At 33.6% G+C, this 16,770-nt stretch overlaps 1 protein-coding gene across 14 annotated transcripts in view; it reads right to left on the bottom strand.

Moving 5' to 3' along the window:
* Positions 1 to 16,770, bottom strand: part of CDC14A (cell division cycle 14A) — a 220,717-nt gene that overhangs the window by 132,213 nt on the left and 71,734 nt on the right. For all 14 annotated transcript variants that reach the window (XM_074262806.1, XM_074262795.1, XM_074262798.1 and 11 more), the window contains one exon: positions 1,521 to 1,600. In XM_074262806.1, the coding sequence (XP_074118907.1) occupies positions 1,521 to 1,600 (80 nt within the window). The remainder of the gene's footprint in view (positions 1 to 1,520; positions 1,601 to 16,770) is intronic.

Here is a 16,770-nt window from a genome sequence, read left to right as displayed (position 1 = left end):
GACATGCCTGGGTGTTCCACAGCTAAGAAGTACCAGAGGCAGGAATTAAACTCAGGTTTGCTGACTCCAATTTCAGGATTCTATCCACTGAGATACTTATCCACATAGTTATGCAGAATATAAAATATATGTGTGTATATATATATGTATATATATATATATATATGAAAGAACAAATAAAATGGGGAGAGGAACTAATAACTAGGGGAGAAATTAGGAATTGAAGGAAGTAAGTCTTGCATGGAGCTGTGACTAAAGCCAGGAGTTTTCTAAAAGGTGGTCTCTTAAGGGGGAAAACATACAGGCATGAGACTCAATCTGTGTGCAAAGGTGCTGAGACCAGATGAAAGACCATAAATGAAGAGTAGCTTAAGGAAGCCCATTTGGCTGAAATCCAAAGCTTATGATGGGCACTAATATGTAAAATGCCTGGAAATACAAGCCAGAGCTAGATTTAAAAAAAAAAAAAAAAAAAAGATTTAAAAGCAAACAAAAGATTTTATATGCCCCAACAAAAAGAACATAGTCATAGTAATACCAATAATATAAACAATGACAATCACTGTTCACAAGTGCTTTCCTCACAAAAACCCTGTGAAGCAGAGTAATGAAGGTGTTATTTTTCTCATTTTACAGACAGAGAAATGGGAATCCAGAAAACTTGTATGACTTAACAGTCACACAGTGAGTGAGGGTCAGAATAGAAACTTCAACTCAGAATTTTGACACAAAGTCAATGTTTTTTCAACTCATGAAATCAAAACAAGAAAAATGCTTATGAGAACAAGTAATATGATGATATCATAATCCCATATGATATCATAGAATATATCATCACTGTGTCAAATGATTTAATGAAGGAGGAGGAGGAATAAAACATAATTTATCCATATTTTCATATTTGTTAAAGTAATTTAAGTCATTTCTTGCCATGAAGAATTTAAGATACTTTAGAAGTTTACTAAATGGGAGTTCAAGGAGCTACTGTGTAATGAACAAGTGAGTTTTGGAACAATCAGGAAATAAGAGTTAAGTGACCAGTGGCAAATTATATCACCCAGAACAAAAGAGGAATGAGTTTGCTTTATCCAGTGTTTACCCTCTTTGAGGGAGGGAGAAAGGTCTTCTCTCCCACACTTTAAAGAATAGAACAGCAGGACTCTCAGAGCTACTAGGTAGCATGGTAGGGATACCTTTATAAAGAACTTTATTCTAATTTCATGATTAGTCTAAAAGTCGGACAATATTTTCCTTTAATACTAAGATGCTAAGATCAGAGGAGGGTAAAGAGATGGAAACTGTATTTTCAGACTTATTAAATTTTTTTTTCTTTTACCTCAATTCCTAAAGATAGATGAAGGGAAAAGTGACCTGAAATACAATTGTGAAAACTACTAGGCTCATGCTACATAACTATCTAAGACCATTTTCAACAGAGATGACAGAAGTATTCATTTTTTTCAAATCAAATGTAGCAAAAACACTGGCAAACAACAACCACATGTCACATGCATATATACCTGAATGGAAGATAGGGGGGATTTGAGCCAGCTATGAGTGCTCTGTAGGCTTCTTCTGGTGTCTTCTTTAAATAGATGACCTAAAACAAACAAACAGCAATATTTAGATATAAATATATACAATACACAAATCCTATCCCACACCAGGTATAATACTTGGTTATATTTTTACTCTTTGGCCAGATATTTTAATCACCATCCTACCCCACACCTAAGCATTGCTTCTTCTAATTGAGGAGTTTACCAGCATTTAATTCAAGAGTAATAGAAAAAGGAAAATTCCATGTTTAGACAAGTAACCATAGAGAAGGTTTTCCAAAAATTATTTACTAAAGTAAAATGCATATTTGGAGGGAGCAGTGAGAATTGGAAGAACAATATTGTAATTTTTTATATCTGTTCATCTTCAGCATAGCTAAGGCTTTTTTCATAGACAATGTTCACAGCAGGCAAAAGTACAAGATCTTGATTAATTGGTAAATGGAAATCTTACATAGAACATGCTCCCATGGCTAGATTTATTAAAAGGTCTATTTGCTCTGAGGGAATTCAATGATGATTTTTTTCCTGAGGCAATTGGGGTTAAGTGACTTGCCCAAGGTCACACACTTAGGAAGTGTTAAGTATCTGAGACCAGATTTGAATTCAGGTCCCCCAGACTTCAGGGCTGATGTTCCATTCACTACACCAACTAACTGCACCTCAATGATGATTCTTAAAGACTAACTGAAACCAAACCAAACAGTTAGCAAGTTACTACTTTTACTGGCTACGTTTATGGAAATAAGAACCAAAAGTTATTTACTTTACTACTGATATCAGCAGTCCCAGCTAGCCTAGTGAAAGCGTCGTGTATGAAAATTAGTTATACACCCTAAAGTACCTCACAAAGAGCCTCTTATTGGTGTCTAACTTCAAATTACACGAACCATAAAGAATAATGACTATTGATATAATAATCTAACTTACCATAAGCTATAATGTACATGACAGTTCCTCAATAATTATTTAAACCTGGGGAGGCTAGCATGAAAAGATGCAAAGTAAATAGAACCAGGAGAACAATGTATACAATTATTACATAACATAAAGAAAAATAATTTTAAAAGTCATAAGAACTGTGACCAATACACAATCTGGACACTAGCAAACAGAGCATGAAGCATGCTATCATATCTTGATAAAGAAATGATAGATTAAGAGATGCAAAATTAGCCATTTCCAGATATGACCAATGTGTAGAATTGTGCTTGATTATTTGTTATAAGACAAGGGTTTATTTCTTTTTTGAGCAGGCAGCAAGAGAATTTTGAGAGTAGAGAGAAACAGAGGAAAGGGTGATAGTGATGCCCCTGTCTAAAAAAACATCCACCAGTGAAACATTTGAAAATAAATAGAAGAGAATAGAAGGACAATCAGAAGGGGACAGAAACCTCCCAGGGAAATGCTTATGTTACCAGGTTAGATTTAATATAGTTGCTCTTATTCAGTTGTATCCATTTCTTCATACCCATTTGGAATTTTCTTGGAACAAGATATCAAAGATGGCTTTCCTATCTCATTTTACAGATGAGGAAACTGGGGCAAACAGGGTTAAATGACTTGTCCAGGATTATATCGCTAATGTCTCAAGCCATATTGAACTCAAAAAAAATGCATCTTCCTGATTCAAGGTCTAATACCATTACATGGTATTAATGGTCTACATTAGACCATGGTATACATGGTCTAATACACCATCTAACTGCCTAATTCTTTTATACAACTTGGTTTTTTTAAAGTATTAAGAATTTTATATACAGTTCTTTCTGTTCTTTGTACATGGAAATTGTTCACATTTGTCAAGTTCACAATAAAGAAAATTTATTTTAAAACATAACTCTAACTGCCAGTTTGTACTGGGTATTAGGCAGACATCATTTTTATAGCTTGTGAGCGTTGCATTATCTACCCCTTTTTTGATTAGCACATGATTGGCACAGGGGAGGCATTTTAAAAAACATATACTTTTTGTAAATGAAAATTGAAGGAATGTCAATCAATTGGGGGATGAACGAGTTGTGGTATATGATCATGATGGACTATTACCATTCAATAAGAAATGACAAGTAGGATGCTTTCACAAAAACTGGGAAAGACCTGCATGAACAATGCAAAGAAATATGAGCAGAACCAGGAGAACATTGTAAATAGTAATAGCAATACTGTTAAGATGGATCACCTGTGAACAACTTGACTGTTCTCTGAAATACAATGATCTAAGACAATTCTGAAAAATGCTATCCCACTTTCAGAGAAAGAAATGAAGGAGTATGAGTACAGGATATTTTTTTCACTTTAATTTTTCTTTGTTTGGGTGTTTTGATTTGTTTTTTCTTTCACAACATGACTAATATGGAAATATGTTTTGTGTGGCTATACATGTATAAAATCTATATCAAATTGTTTTCCTTCTCAATGAGGGGGCAAGAAAACAATAGGAGAAAATTTGGAACTCAAAATTTTAAAAACAAATGTTAAAATTTTTTACAGGGCAGCTAGATGGTGCAGTGGATAAAGCACCAGCCCTGAGTTCAATTTGGTCTCAGACACTTAACATTTCCTGGGTGGAAGTAAAATTAAAAAGTTTACACTTAATGAGACCAAGAAAATATCATGAAATGAAGGAGTTTTGCCTCACCCCCGTCTTAAACAAATTTATTGAAAATACTCTGGATTCAGAAGTTCTTCTTCCCATATACAAAATTTATCAGTCCTGTGTTCTGTTTCCTTCATAAGTTACTTAAAGATTAGTGACCAAACACGGCAGGGGAGGGTTCCCAAAGTATTCTTTCCACTCAGGTGAAGTATCTTGAAGTTTTTCTCCCTTGAGAGGAGTGGATTAACTGCTTTTTAAAATTTTTATATTAAGATATACATTATTTCTTTTTTTACCTTTCCTCCTTCCTTCCCTCCACTAAGGAAGCAAGAAAAACAAAAGTGGTTACAAACATATATATATATATATATATATATATATATATATATATATATATATATATATATATATATATATGAATAAAACAAATTCTTACAATAGCCATATTCCCTTCCTTCTCTCTGTTAAAAAATGCACTTTGAATCCATCACCTCTCTATCTAGGGATAGATAACATTTTTCATCTTAAGTCCTATGAACTGTAATTGGTAACTATATATATTGCTCAGTTTCAAAAAGTCTTTCAGGATTGTTTATCTTTACAGTAGCAACATTATTGTATCAATTATTCTCTTACTTTTACTCACTTAACTTTGAATCAGTGAATACAAGTCTTCACAGGTTTCTCTGAAACCATCCCATTCATTTCTTTTAGTACAATAGTATTTCATCACATTCATATATCATAACTTATTCAGTCATTCCCTAATTGATAAGTACCCCTTTGAAGAAAGGTTATACCATATAGCTTGATATCATCCATGTATATAAAACAATATGGCATTTTTGTTTTGTTTTGTTTTGTTCTGAAATCATAGTTTGCTCTAAGAAAAATGATAAAGCATTAGTACTAGGCGAGAGCTTAAACTGTTTTCTTGAAAAATATCATTTTATGTCAATTGTTCTTAACATTATTACAGTATTGGTGGCATATTTTAAATAACAACCAATTTTCCATGTGGGAAAAAAGTGATAACTAGCATTTATATAGTACTTTAAGATTTGCAAAGTGTTTTACAAATATTATTTTATCTTCACAACAATCCTAAAATTAGAGATTTTTCTCATTTTACATATGAGGGGAAAAAAGAGAATGCAAGTTTAAATTGTATGTTTGTACTTAAGGTTGAATTTAAATTCATGTCTTCCTGACTCCCAACATCAGCCCTTTTATATACCATGCCATCCGGCTGTCACCAAATCCTCTAGTCCTTCATTATCTTCTAACTCTACTTGGGTCGTTTTATATATTTGTAATATATGATAAGCATGACAATAGAAAAGAGTAAAATGTTTTACAAAATTCAACAAATGCAACAAATATGGTGCCTACAGGCAAGCTTTTTTGATAATTTTTTAAAAGCCAGTAATTTGTACTTTATGCTCCTGGAACTTTTTGACTGAGGTAGGAGAATATCAAGTTATGAATACTTTGCAGAAAGCACAAAAACATGTAACTAGTCTATATGAGAATCACTAGTACTGTCATTTTTTAATAATGGATATGAGATGCCTTCTATAAGGAAAAGTGAAACTAGGTTTGCATTTGCATGAAAATTCGGGAATACTTTGCTAGTAAATTATGAACCACTGTGAAGCATATGAGCCAATAATCCTAGATCTGATTCAGCCCCTTCATTTTAGAGTTTTACAAAGAAGCCAACATTTCCATTATCTTCCTAGATCTAACTGCTCTCTCCTTCGTTATGTTAACAGTATGCAAGGAAGCATAGGTTGTGTCTTATTGGAGCCAACTTTCAATTCACTTATTGCATTTCTTAGAACTATACAGATGACCAGAAATCTTCCACATCCTCATTCTTCTGTGGTGTTTTCTAGTTCCTGATTTACTTATTTTTCAAGTCATCATAACAATGTTTTTGACTAATGTTGAATTATTTATTTTGTTCCTTGGGTTGCCTTGATCTCTTGTATACTTTAAACATTTGACTTTTGCTTTCAATTGTGGACTAAGGGAATTTTCCCATATAATTTATTGTCTTTGGGCAATGCTATCTTTTCTACTCTATCTACCAGCCAGATATTGATATGTGATCTTCCAATGCCTTTATACAGATCTTCATTAGCTCTCTGACGTTGTTTTTGTCATTTAGTGTTTGATGCCCATCTTTTAGGATATTACCCAATAGTGTCACTTTCCTCATATATTCAACAGTTAAACTAGTCAGCAAAATACATATGTTAAAAGTACTGGTTTGTATGAAAATATTTGTGTTCTTGGTACAATCCATGGCTTGCCAATGGGAGCCCCATTTCTACCTTCAGGTTCTGAAATGGTGACTTTAGTATTGCTGATTTAGTTCTGATGAGGCTCACCAATTTGTGTTCCAAGAACACCTTGCTCCATTATTCTCCATGTCCACAATGGATCTCAGCAGGCCAGCTTATGACCTTGTGCCACCAGATTCTTAGCTTCAGAGAAGCAGTTTCATCCCAATGAATAGGAAGTGTCAGCCTAATCGGGGTACCACCAGAGCACAACCAGGCAAAGCTACCACAACAATATATATTTCACTAGCTAATATTCCCTTGCTGACCCCTTCCTCACAATATAGACAATGGCCTGGCCTTTGAGAAAACTTTCCACTATAAAAATTATATGATATTACATATTGTATCACAGATTATAAATTATTCTATAATAATAATCCCAGATCATGCTGATTTGGCAAACTGCACATATACCAAAATGAACTAAATCCCCAAAGAAGCCTTAAAATGTATAAATGTTCTGACTCTTGAGCAAGATACTAATCTTATTGAAAATTACAACTTAATAATAGATCATAATTAACAACATCTATTTAAATGTTATCTTCATAAAAATCAACTTCCAATAATAATGTTAAATATTGGATTCAGATCTATTACAACATGCAAAGAAAGATTCTAGTAATTTCTCAAAATTTTAATTACCTATTACTTGACTGTTTCTAGAAAGCTTATAATAGCACCCCTATGTTAGAATAATAAGTGAAGAGCAATTTCCGGGAAGCACACACACACACATACACATATTCCCCTTCCCATTTCATGGTCATTTGGGCCATTTCCATCTAATTAGGATCCAGGTTTCTTTCAGGAAGTAAACTCTAATCCCACCATAAAGTGGCTCTTTGAACTATTTTGCTAATCATGTCATATGAATGATTTCACACACGTGACCAATGTTCTCACACAGTAAATTGAGACCTGTTTTTATTTTTATCCAAGTGCTAAAATATTAATAACTGAAAAATGAAACCCAGCAAATGCCATTCTATCCAACAAGGTTCTAGAGACAAAATATTGACATTATATAACATCATGGACCCAGATGGTGAGGGCAAGAAAATTCTAAAATAAATGCCTTCACTTATTCAAACATCAAAAAGTTTAATATTACCCACAAGATTTCCCTTTGATAGGTAAGATACTACCCACAAGATTTCCCTTTGATAGGTAAGGATTTATTACTTCCTAACCCAAGTCTTCTTGGGCACTTCTCCAGACAAGTAACATGAGACATAGTCTGCATGCTCTCTAAGCCTTATTGCATGTAATAAGCAAACAAACAAAAACTGTTCTAGCCTCTAGTGTTTTACATCTCATACTTGGAATCATGACATAAATATTTAGAATTGGCAGAAAGCTCACAGGTCAACTTTACAAATTAATAAACAGAGATCCCGTAAGTATCAAGTCATGGAGATAGTAAGTGGCAGAGAAAGGATCTGAGTTTTTCTCGATAATAAATCCAATAGTCATGGCATTATTCTGTGACTGACTTCAGAGAGAATATAAAAATAAATGTGCCTATTCCAGGTCATGTGATTGACAAGATGAAGGACCTTGATCTTTTTTTCTGATTATCATGACTTTTCAAGAACCAAAGATTAAAAGATAAAGAAACGTCAGCTGTGTCCATGGCTAAAGACACCAAGAAACCAAAAGAAGTTTAAAAAAAAAATCTTCTATGAATTACTGTCTAACTTTAGCTCACTTGGCACCTCTCCCTAATGTCCACCACACAACCAGAAACAAGGCTGCTCTAGACAATCCAACTCTTAGACTTACACAACACCTTCAAAACCCAATTCCCTCTCCCTTTTCCTCAAACTTTGTACCATGGAGACTGAAGCAGAAATTTGCTAAGATTTCCTTAGTCAGCATCCCAGCAGTAGTCTAGACTTCATAGATCTCTGAAGGAAAACAATGAATGACGGGAAAGGGATGGGAGAGGTGTCTTGAGTTGAAGTCTTCAACCCACACCTTAGACTCACCCTGGAAGACTCAAAGTGAAAATGGCAGAAACCAAGAAAAAACAAACCAGTGTGGCAACTCTCTATACTGCCAAGAAACAGAACTGTAAAATAAAAGGAAAGGATGATGGGAGTAGGAGGGCAAAGAGCTGTGTAACACTCCATTAAACCAAAAGGGGTAGAGCTCAGCATCCAGCCAGAGCCAATTCTTTTCTCTGTAAAAATCACTCAAAACTTAGATTGGTGAACCCTGAATTGCTCAGGCTGGAGGGAGTCTGAAATACTTTGAGATACAGCCTCCAGGGAAACCACTATCAGAGAAAATGGAGTTAAAATATGAGCAATAGGTGAAAATAAGGAGAAAAAATTCAACATTATGAAATATCTAAGGAGGAATAAAACTCAAAGACCTTGAACACAAGCAGACAAACCAACAATGAAAACACTAACAGCAGAAGAAAATATAAGCTCCACATCTAATAAATGAATTTAAATTTCATTTATGAATAATGCAAAAGAAAAGAAAATGATCCAATACTTGATGAAAAAGAATTTTGAGAACATGGAACTACAACACATTGTTCTTGGGTAGTTTAAAGAAAAGAATTGTTGGTAGCAGAATTTAACATCTAAATAACAGAAATAAATAGCAGAATATAAAACGTGAACCTGAGATGGTAAGTCTCACCAAGAAAAAGAGAGGAAAAATAATTGAGAATAGAAATATATGAAAATAAAGGACAATTTAGAAGAAACAAAAAGCAAACATGCTGCCTATTCAAACAAAACAAATTGATCTCAAAGATAAAATTGGAGATCCCAGCAGAGCCAGCCTATAACCCTGTATCAGAAAAACAGTTTCATTCCAATGGTCAGAGGGTATTAGCCTAATCAGTGGTACCACTAGAACAAAACTAGCCAGCGTTTCAGGATTCTTGCCCAGCTTTGAAAGCTACCACAGCAATATACATTTCCCTGTCTAACATTTCCTTACTTTCATACCAATCCCCCACATAAAGATAACTTAAGGATTATAAGTCTCCCAGAAGAACACATCCAAAATCCTGATACAATTAATACAAAAATAACACAGAAAACCTGCCTAGAACTTCTGAACAGCAATCAAAATGACAACTGAAAAATCCAAAGATTGCCTCCAAGGATAAAAAGAAGCCCAAGACTGCAAACTACATTACACATAGATTTTAAATATAACAATTCACTTTAGAAATACAAATTTTGTAATCTACCATCAAGCACATAGAAAATATGAATAACATAAGACTATTTTGGTCCTATCTGATAACACCAGAAGGAATGAAATAATATATTCAATAGAGCAATGGAGTTCAGAATAAAACCCAGGGTGATTATGAGATGAAGCATAAATGAAAAAGATGGACATTCAATAATAAGGAAATATTTGAAACATTTTAGAAGGAAAATCAAACCTGTAAAGATTTGCTTCTTGAACACACCAAATAATAGAAATGCAGGGGGAAGGGTATGAATTAATAAAGCTGCCAAAGATAGCAACAAGTAACAGTCACAGCAAAAAACCAATAAAAGACTTCTTTCTAAATATGTACACAAGAAGGTAAGAATAAAAACAAAAAGTCAGGGAGAGGAAAATACTGATGGAGAGACAAACCTATGACATTATGGACAGTACCATCATGCCTACAGGTGAATCAATGTTTTCTGTGGGACTCAATTACATAATGAAAGGTTTCATAGAGGAAGGGAGGGACAAAGGGAAGTGTGTAATGTGCTGTGGTCAAGTCAAACCAGTAATGAGGGAAAGGAGACACCTGTAGTTCTCAGGAAGAGAAAAACTTACCATAGAGTGAGTGAGAAGAGGGAGGGGGACATTAAAAGAGGGGGAAAACAGATTTTGTTTTAGTAATGGGAAGTTTCACTGGCAAGTGTTCCTCTTGCTGAAAAGGGATGTTCTGTGAAGGGAGACAGACTTTGCATTGGGTGTTACCTGTGGGAATTTGATAACTGAAAAGACAACATATTCCTACTACACCTCTGGAGGAGGTGAAGTTAAAACTTCTAAGGGCAACTGGCATCTAGGGGTATAGGAAGACATGGATGTAGGGAGGAAATTTTGAGGCAAGAGGACAGAAAGTAACCAGGTAAAAGGTACATAGGTCAGTGATGAGATGTTGGAGCGAGATAAATCCTGCCATAAATCTTGTCATTGTTTTGGGAGTTTTTTTTTTTTTCCCCTTTCAGTCTTCTGCCTGGATTTTATAATTACTTGATTATATCATGGAGTCCTTAGCTTCCACTTGACCAATTCTAAATTTTATAGAGTTGTTTTCTTCAGGAAATTTTTGTACCTCTTTTACCATATGGCCAATTCTGACTTTTAAGGAGTTAATTTTTCAGCATGTATGCATGTGCATGCACACATATCTTTTATCAAATTGTTAAATCTCCTTTTCATAATTTCATGATTTTCTTGCATAACTCAAATTTCAAATTTCTTCTGTCAATTTTTCCTCTGCTGTTCTTATTTGATTTAGAAATTTATTTTATGCTCTTTTAAGAAATCTTTCTTTAACTAATCTAGAAATTCTTATTCATCTTTGTTCTCAATCTGTTTTGAGGCTTTACTTTACTAGATATTTTCAAGCCATTGTCTTCTGAGTTTCTGTATTGAACATCCCTGTCATAATATTTTTATGGAAGTTTCCTTTTTATTTTATTTTTTGCTTTTTTCCACCTACTTCTTTTTATTTTATTTTTTGATTTTTTTCCCACCTACTTCTTGACTTTATACTTTATTTTAGAGGTAGGCTCTCCTCATCTTTGGGGATGGTGGGACATATCCATCCTGAACTTCTATATTGTATGTCCTTCTTACTACTACAATTTATTATGGGGTACTGTAAGTTTTCAGTGCTCTCAAATTGTTATGATCATGTATGAGGATCTGCCCTTCTATGCTGTACTTTATTCCTTGAACAAGTAGGGTACACCTTACCTTCAAAACTGTAACCACTCCTCTGTGACCTAAAAGAAGTAACTTAGAACTGAGTAATGGGTGACAAGGCTACTAAATAACACCCATTCTTATTCCCAGTACTGGTACATGGAGGTTTCTTAGGATTCTCTTTTTTTCCAGATGTGGAATCCCTTCATGTCCTTGGGTACTTCTCACCGTAACTACTGCCCACCACAGCCTGGTACCACTTCTGCTTGCTATACTGTACTCCTGGCCACCCCCATGTCCACAGACCTCGCTATCTTTCTAAGCTTCCTTATTCTGGAAAAAAATCATTCATCTTGACTTTTTTTTTTGGCTTTTCTACTTAGAATTCAGTTTGCTACATTTCCAAAGTCATTGTATAAGTAAATTTAGACGAGCTAAAGAAAGTTTCTAGTTTTCACTTTACATCTTGACTCTACCTTCTCATAGGATACTATCACTTAAAAGAATTAGTGGGGCAAAATGCAAATAGAGACTCTTTGGGGCAACTTCTAAGAAAAGAAGGACTAAAATGGATACCTCAAAAGTTTTGACTCCATAAATAATACTAAATAATACAGAAAATAGAGAAGGAATAGGGGTCATGAACCAGAGAATGGGAGTTTAGAATAGACAGAAAGACAAGATGAATAATGAATAGAGCAAAAGAGAGAATTCTCTCTGAAAAAGGGTTCAAAAAATGAAAAATTCAAAATTAATGTACAAGACTGGTTAAAAGGGAAAAAGGAAAGGAGAGGACCCACCTGTCCAAGGAAGAAAAATTAAATACTGGATAAAAACATGAAAGAAAAAGGAACTCATGAGCATAACTCCAAAGGGAGAAGATAAATAAGAAGGAAAAATGCAGGAATAGATATACCTTTAAAAAAGATTAAATTAAAGTAACAGAAGAAATACCTGTGTTCATCAAATGGGGAAGAGGATCACAACCTGGAAAAACCCATGTATATCAGAAACAAATGGAGGAAAATGTAAACCAATTTTAATAATTTCAAATTTAAAATTTTAAACAATCCCATAAAATTAAAAAGAATGACATTAGATTAAAAAATGAAATCCTACAATTTGTTGCTTACAAGAAAAATATTTTAAAAACAAACATGAAAAAAATGTTCTGTGCATTGTGAATCCAAAAAAAAAAAAAAAACAGCAGAAGCTGTGATCATGCTATCAAAACAAAGCAAAAATAAATATTCAATAAATAAAAGGGGTAAACAAGGAAAATACATTATGCTGAAAGGCCTATAGGCCTTTCAATCAATATTTTATACTAAATTATCAAATCAATATTTAATACTAAACTTAGAGAACAGAAAATTAAATCTATAATATGAAATAAGAAAGATGAAATCACAACAAAAGTCAGAATAAAAAGAATAATTCAGAACATATACAGTTATATGTTAGAACTGAAAACACAAAATAAAAAATTTTAATTAATTTAATTAATTTTAGCTAAAAATATAATTTAAATTTTCAGAAGATCAGATAGGGATCTTAACCCAATCTCAGAAAAGGAAATGTAACTAGTTATAAAGTTATAAAGAAATTACCAATGGAAAAAACTCCTGGTCCTAATGGATAAACAGGAAAATTCTTTCAAACTTTGTACTTCACAAATTATTTTCATAAACTGAGAAAATACATCAAAATCCCTTTATGAGACAAATATAGACTAAATACAATGAAAGATAAAAGACAGAAAATTATAGAATAGCATTAACAAATACTGTCTCAAAAATTGTAAACAGGGGCAGCTAGGTGGCGCAGTGGATAGAGCACCAGCCTTGAATTCAGGAGGACCCAAGTTCAAATCTGATCTCAGACATTTAATACTTCCTAGCTATGTGACCCTGGGTAAGTCACTTAACCCCAGCCTCAAAAAAAAAAAAAAAAAATTACAAACAAAATCCTGAAAGAGACTACAATGATTTATCCATGACAACAATTTAATTGCTCATTAAAGCCGAGGTGAATTTATCCCCTGGACGCAAAGATGGTTCAATATTAGGAAAACAATTACCATTGCTAATCACACAAAAAACAAAATATCCAAAAACATGATTCGCAACAGATACAGAAAAGGCCTTTGACAAAATACAACACTTTTTAATGTTAAAATAAAAAAACTTACAAAGTATAGGCACAGAGGAATTTTTTTAATGTAACAAAAAATATCTATCCGTTACAGTCAGAGGCAGATCTCAAGGGCAGAGTATAAGAGGCACTCAGAGGCTTATTTTGCCTGAGCCTGATGACAAGGCATTGAAGGTATTGAGTAAACCTCATTAAGGAAGAAAAGCCTCCTCGCTCTTGCTGATCATGCTCAAACTCGTGCATTCTCAGTCATGTGGCCTGGGGACTATAAAAAGGGGGTTGCAGAAGGTGGGAGGAGGAAACTCCAGAGAGAACTCCACGGGAACTCCAGAAGGGAAGGAAGAATTCCGGAGGGAATGCTAGAGAGAACGTTAGGGAACACTATGTAAAGAGTTAGAATAAAGACCTGTTGCCACATACTTGAGTGACTTGGGTGTTCTGTGGGGGAACCTCTAAAGAGGTAGCTCTCTGATTGAGATAATCAGAGCCGTAAATGTCTGAAGACCTGGGGAAGGTAAGAAACCAGTTGACCCCTGCTGAGGTAAGCAGCTGGGAATTAATGTCTATCTAACACCAAAAGCAAGCATTATATACAAAGAAGATACACTATATCCTTTCCTAATAGTATACAGCAAGGATGCTCTTTCTTTCCACTATTATTTGATATAGTTCTAGAAATGTTAGTAGTAATGACAAGAAAAAGATAATGAAGGCATATGTGAAGAAGTAAAGCTATTTTATTTGTTGCTAATGTGATACTGTTATATTTGGATAATGCTAAGGAATCAAAAAAGATGCTGAGAAGATTAATAAATTTAGCAGAATTGCAGGCTACAAAATAAACCTTCAAAAAATACCTACATATATATAATGATAACAAAATCCAAAAAGCTGTAATAGAAAGGGAAATCCCATTCCAAATAATTACAAAATGTATAAAACATCTAGGAATCCACCCACCAAATCACACGCAAAATTTGTATATATTTAATTGCCAAGTACTCTTTAAAGAAATAAAGAACAAAAATAGGTGGAGGAGTAGACAGTGCATGTGGTTGAGCCATGACAATAATATCAAATCTAATTTATACTTTTAATGCTTTATCAACCAGATTATGAAGGGAACACTTTACAGAACTTCACAAAATAATAACTACATTCATTTAGAAAAACATAAAATCTGGAATATATCAAGGGAAATGATGTAAAGATGGAAGAATGAAGAGGGAATAGAACTTCCAGACCTCAGTCTATATATTACAACAGTAATAAAAAAAATCTAGTATTTTTTTAAGGAGAAAAATTGATTCATAGAGCAAACTAGAATCAGAAGCAATAGAATTCAATAATCCAGTGTTTGATAAAGTAGGAAACATAAATTACTCAGAGGAATAAAAGTCCTAGTTATCTTAAAAAAAAAATCTTGCCATAAAAATTGGAAAGAACTCTGGTAGAAATTCGGTGTATATCAAGACTTTACACCATATTCCATAGTATGTTCTCTCTGCTTACTTGACCTATATATTAAAGATCACATTAAAAGGAGAAAAAGCAGAACATGTGTCTCTCAAATCTATGGGCAAGAGATATATGTTTCACAAAGAAATAAGGACAATTACAAAAGATAAAACAGATTATTTTAATTATGTAAAACTGAAACCTCTATATGGGCAACATTAATATACCCAATATTAAAAGGAAAAGCAGTAGAATTGGGGGAGAGGAGGAATCTTGTACCAAATTTCTCTGAAAAGTTTTTAGCTAAGGCAGTAAGTTTATTCATTTTTTAAGAAGTAAAAAGAACCAAAATAATAAATACACCAGTGAATTAAATGCTGAAATGAAATCAATATCTTGTCTTTATCAACTATATAACATAAAAGTGTTTGACATAATTGCTTCCACTTTTCCATTTATTTTGATTATTGATTAGTTACATGTAAATATATATTTTTTTGCATTATTTTGCAATGTAGCATTTTAAAAAGATCCTGTACATATAGTTAAAGGTCCCACTGTGGCCAAACTTAAAATTTTTTAGGAAAAGAATCATCAGCACTCTTGTTTAGATTACTATTTTTATGGCTAAACATCTGACAGCTTGGGATCTATCCCATGGGTATTTTAATTATTAAATTGTTTTGACTATGAAAAATATTTATGGACAGGAATAAGGGCCTAATGAATGCATAAAACTAATTTAGTTCATAGAAAAAGATTATTAGGTTGACAGCAGGGAGTGTAATAGGAGTTTGGTGAGTGAATTTGCTAATTAGATGTTTGAAGTCTCAAAAGGAAAGGGATAACATCTCTTGGTGCAAAATATATCATTCTTTCGTAGGACTTTAATTTTCATAATAAAAACCCATGCCACCTGGTATTTAGTATAAATCTGGGATCACATACTCCAAAGCAGAAAGCCCCTTGGTTAAAAATCTATGTTGATATAGAATAGGAGGCAAGCAAACTATGGCCTATGGGCCAAACAGCCAAATAAATGCCTGTTTTTGTAAAGTTGGGTACCAAACCCTAGTATAGAGAAATTCCATATGAATCAGACCACTAATATTTAAATCTTTAAAGCTCCCGAGCTTCAGATCTATATTGCCAGTTGTCTATTGCACATTTCAAAAAATGAATGATCCAAATATCTTAAATTCAATATAGACAAAATTAAATTCTTATCTTTCTTCCCAATCCTCTCTTCTAAACTCCCCAATTACTACTGGAGATTCGATTTCCTTTCAGAATTACAGATCTGTAATCTCAATATTAATCTCAACTTGGCATTATTATTCAGCTCATAGAAATGATCACATCATTACCCTAACTCAATAAACTCCAGGGGCTTCCTATTGTTTCATCTTAGAAATATAAATTCTCTATTGAGCTATTAAAACTGTATACAATGTGGTTCCAACTTACCTCACCAGTTAGATATTACTTCCCTCATACTGTACTCCATGATCCAGGCAAACTGGCTTCTTGGTTCCTTAAACAACACTTCCTATTATTGTCCATTCCTCTGGCTTTGATGGAAGTATGATGGTTGATGTATAAGGACTTAGAGCAGGGGTGGGGAACATCCTGCCCACCAGCCATATAAAATGGCAAAATCATTTGATCTGGCCTTGCCAAAGCAATCACAGATGACAACTTCCTCTGCTTGAGTACTTTAAAATGGATAATTTTG

The sequence above is a fragment of the Sminthopsis crassicaudata genome, chromosome 4 (genome assembly GCF_048593235.1).
Source record: "Sminthopsis crassicaudata isolate SCR6 chromosome 4, ASM4859323v1, whole genome shotgun sequence".
NCBI lineage: Eukaryota > Metazoa > Chordata > Mammalia > Dasyuromorphia > Dasyuridae > Sminthopsis > Sminthopsis crassicaudata.
This window is presented reverse-complemented; position numbering and strand designations above follow the sequence as displayed.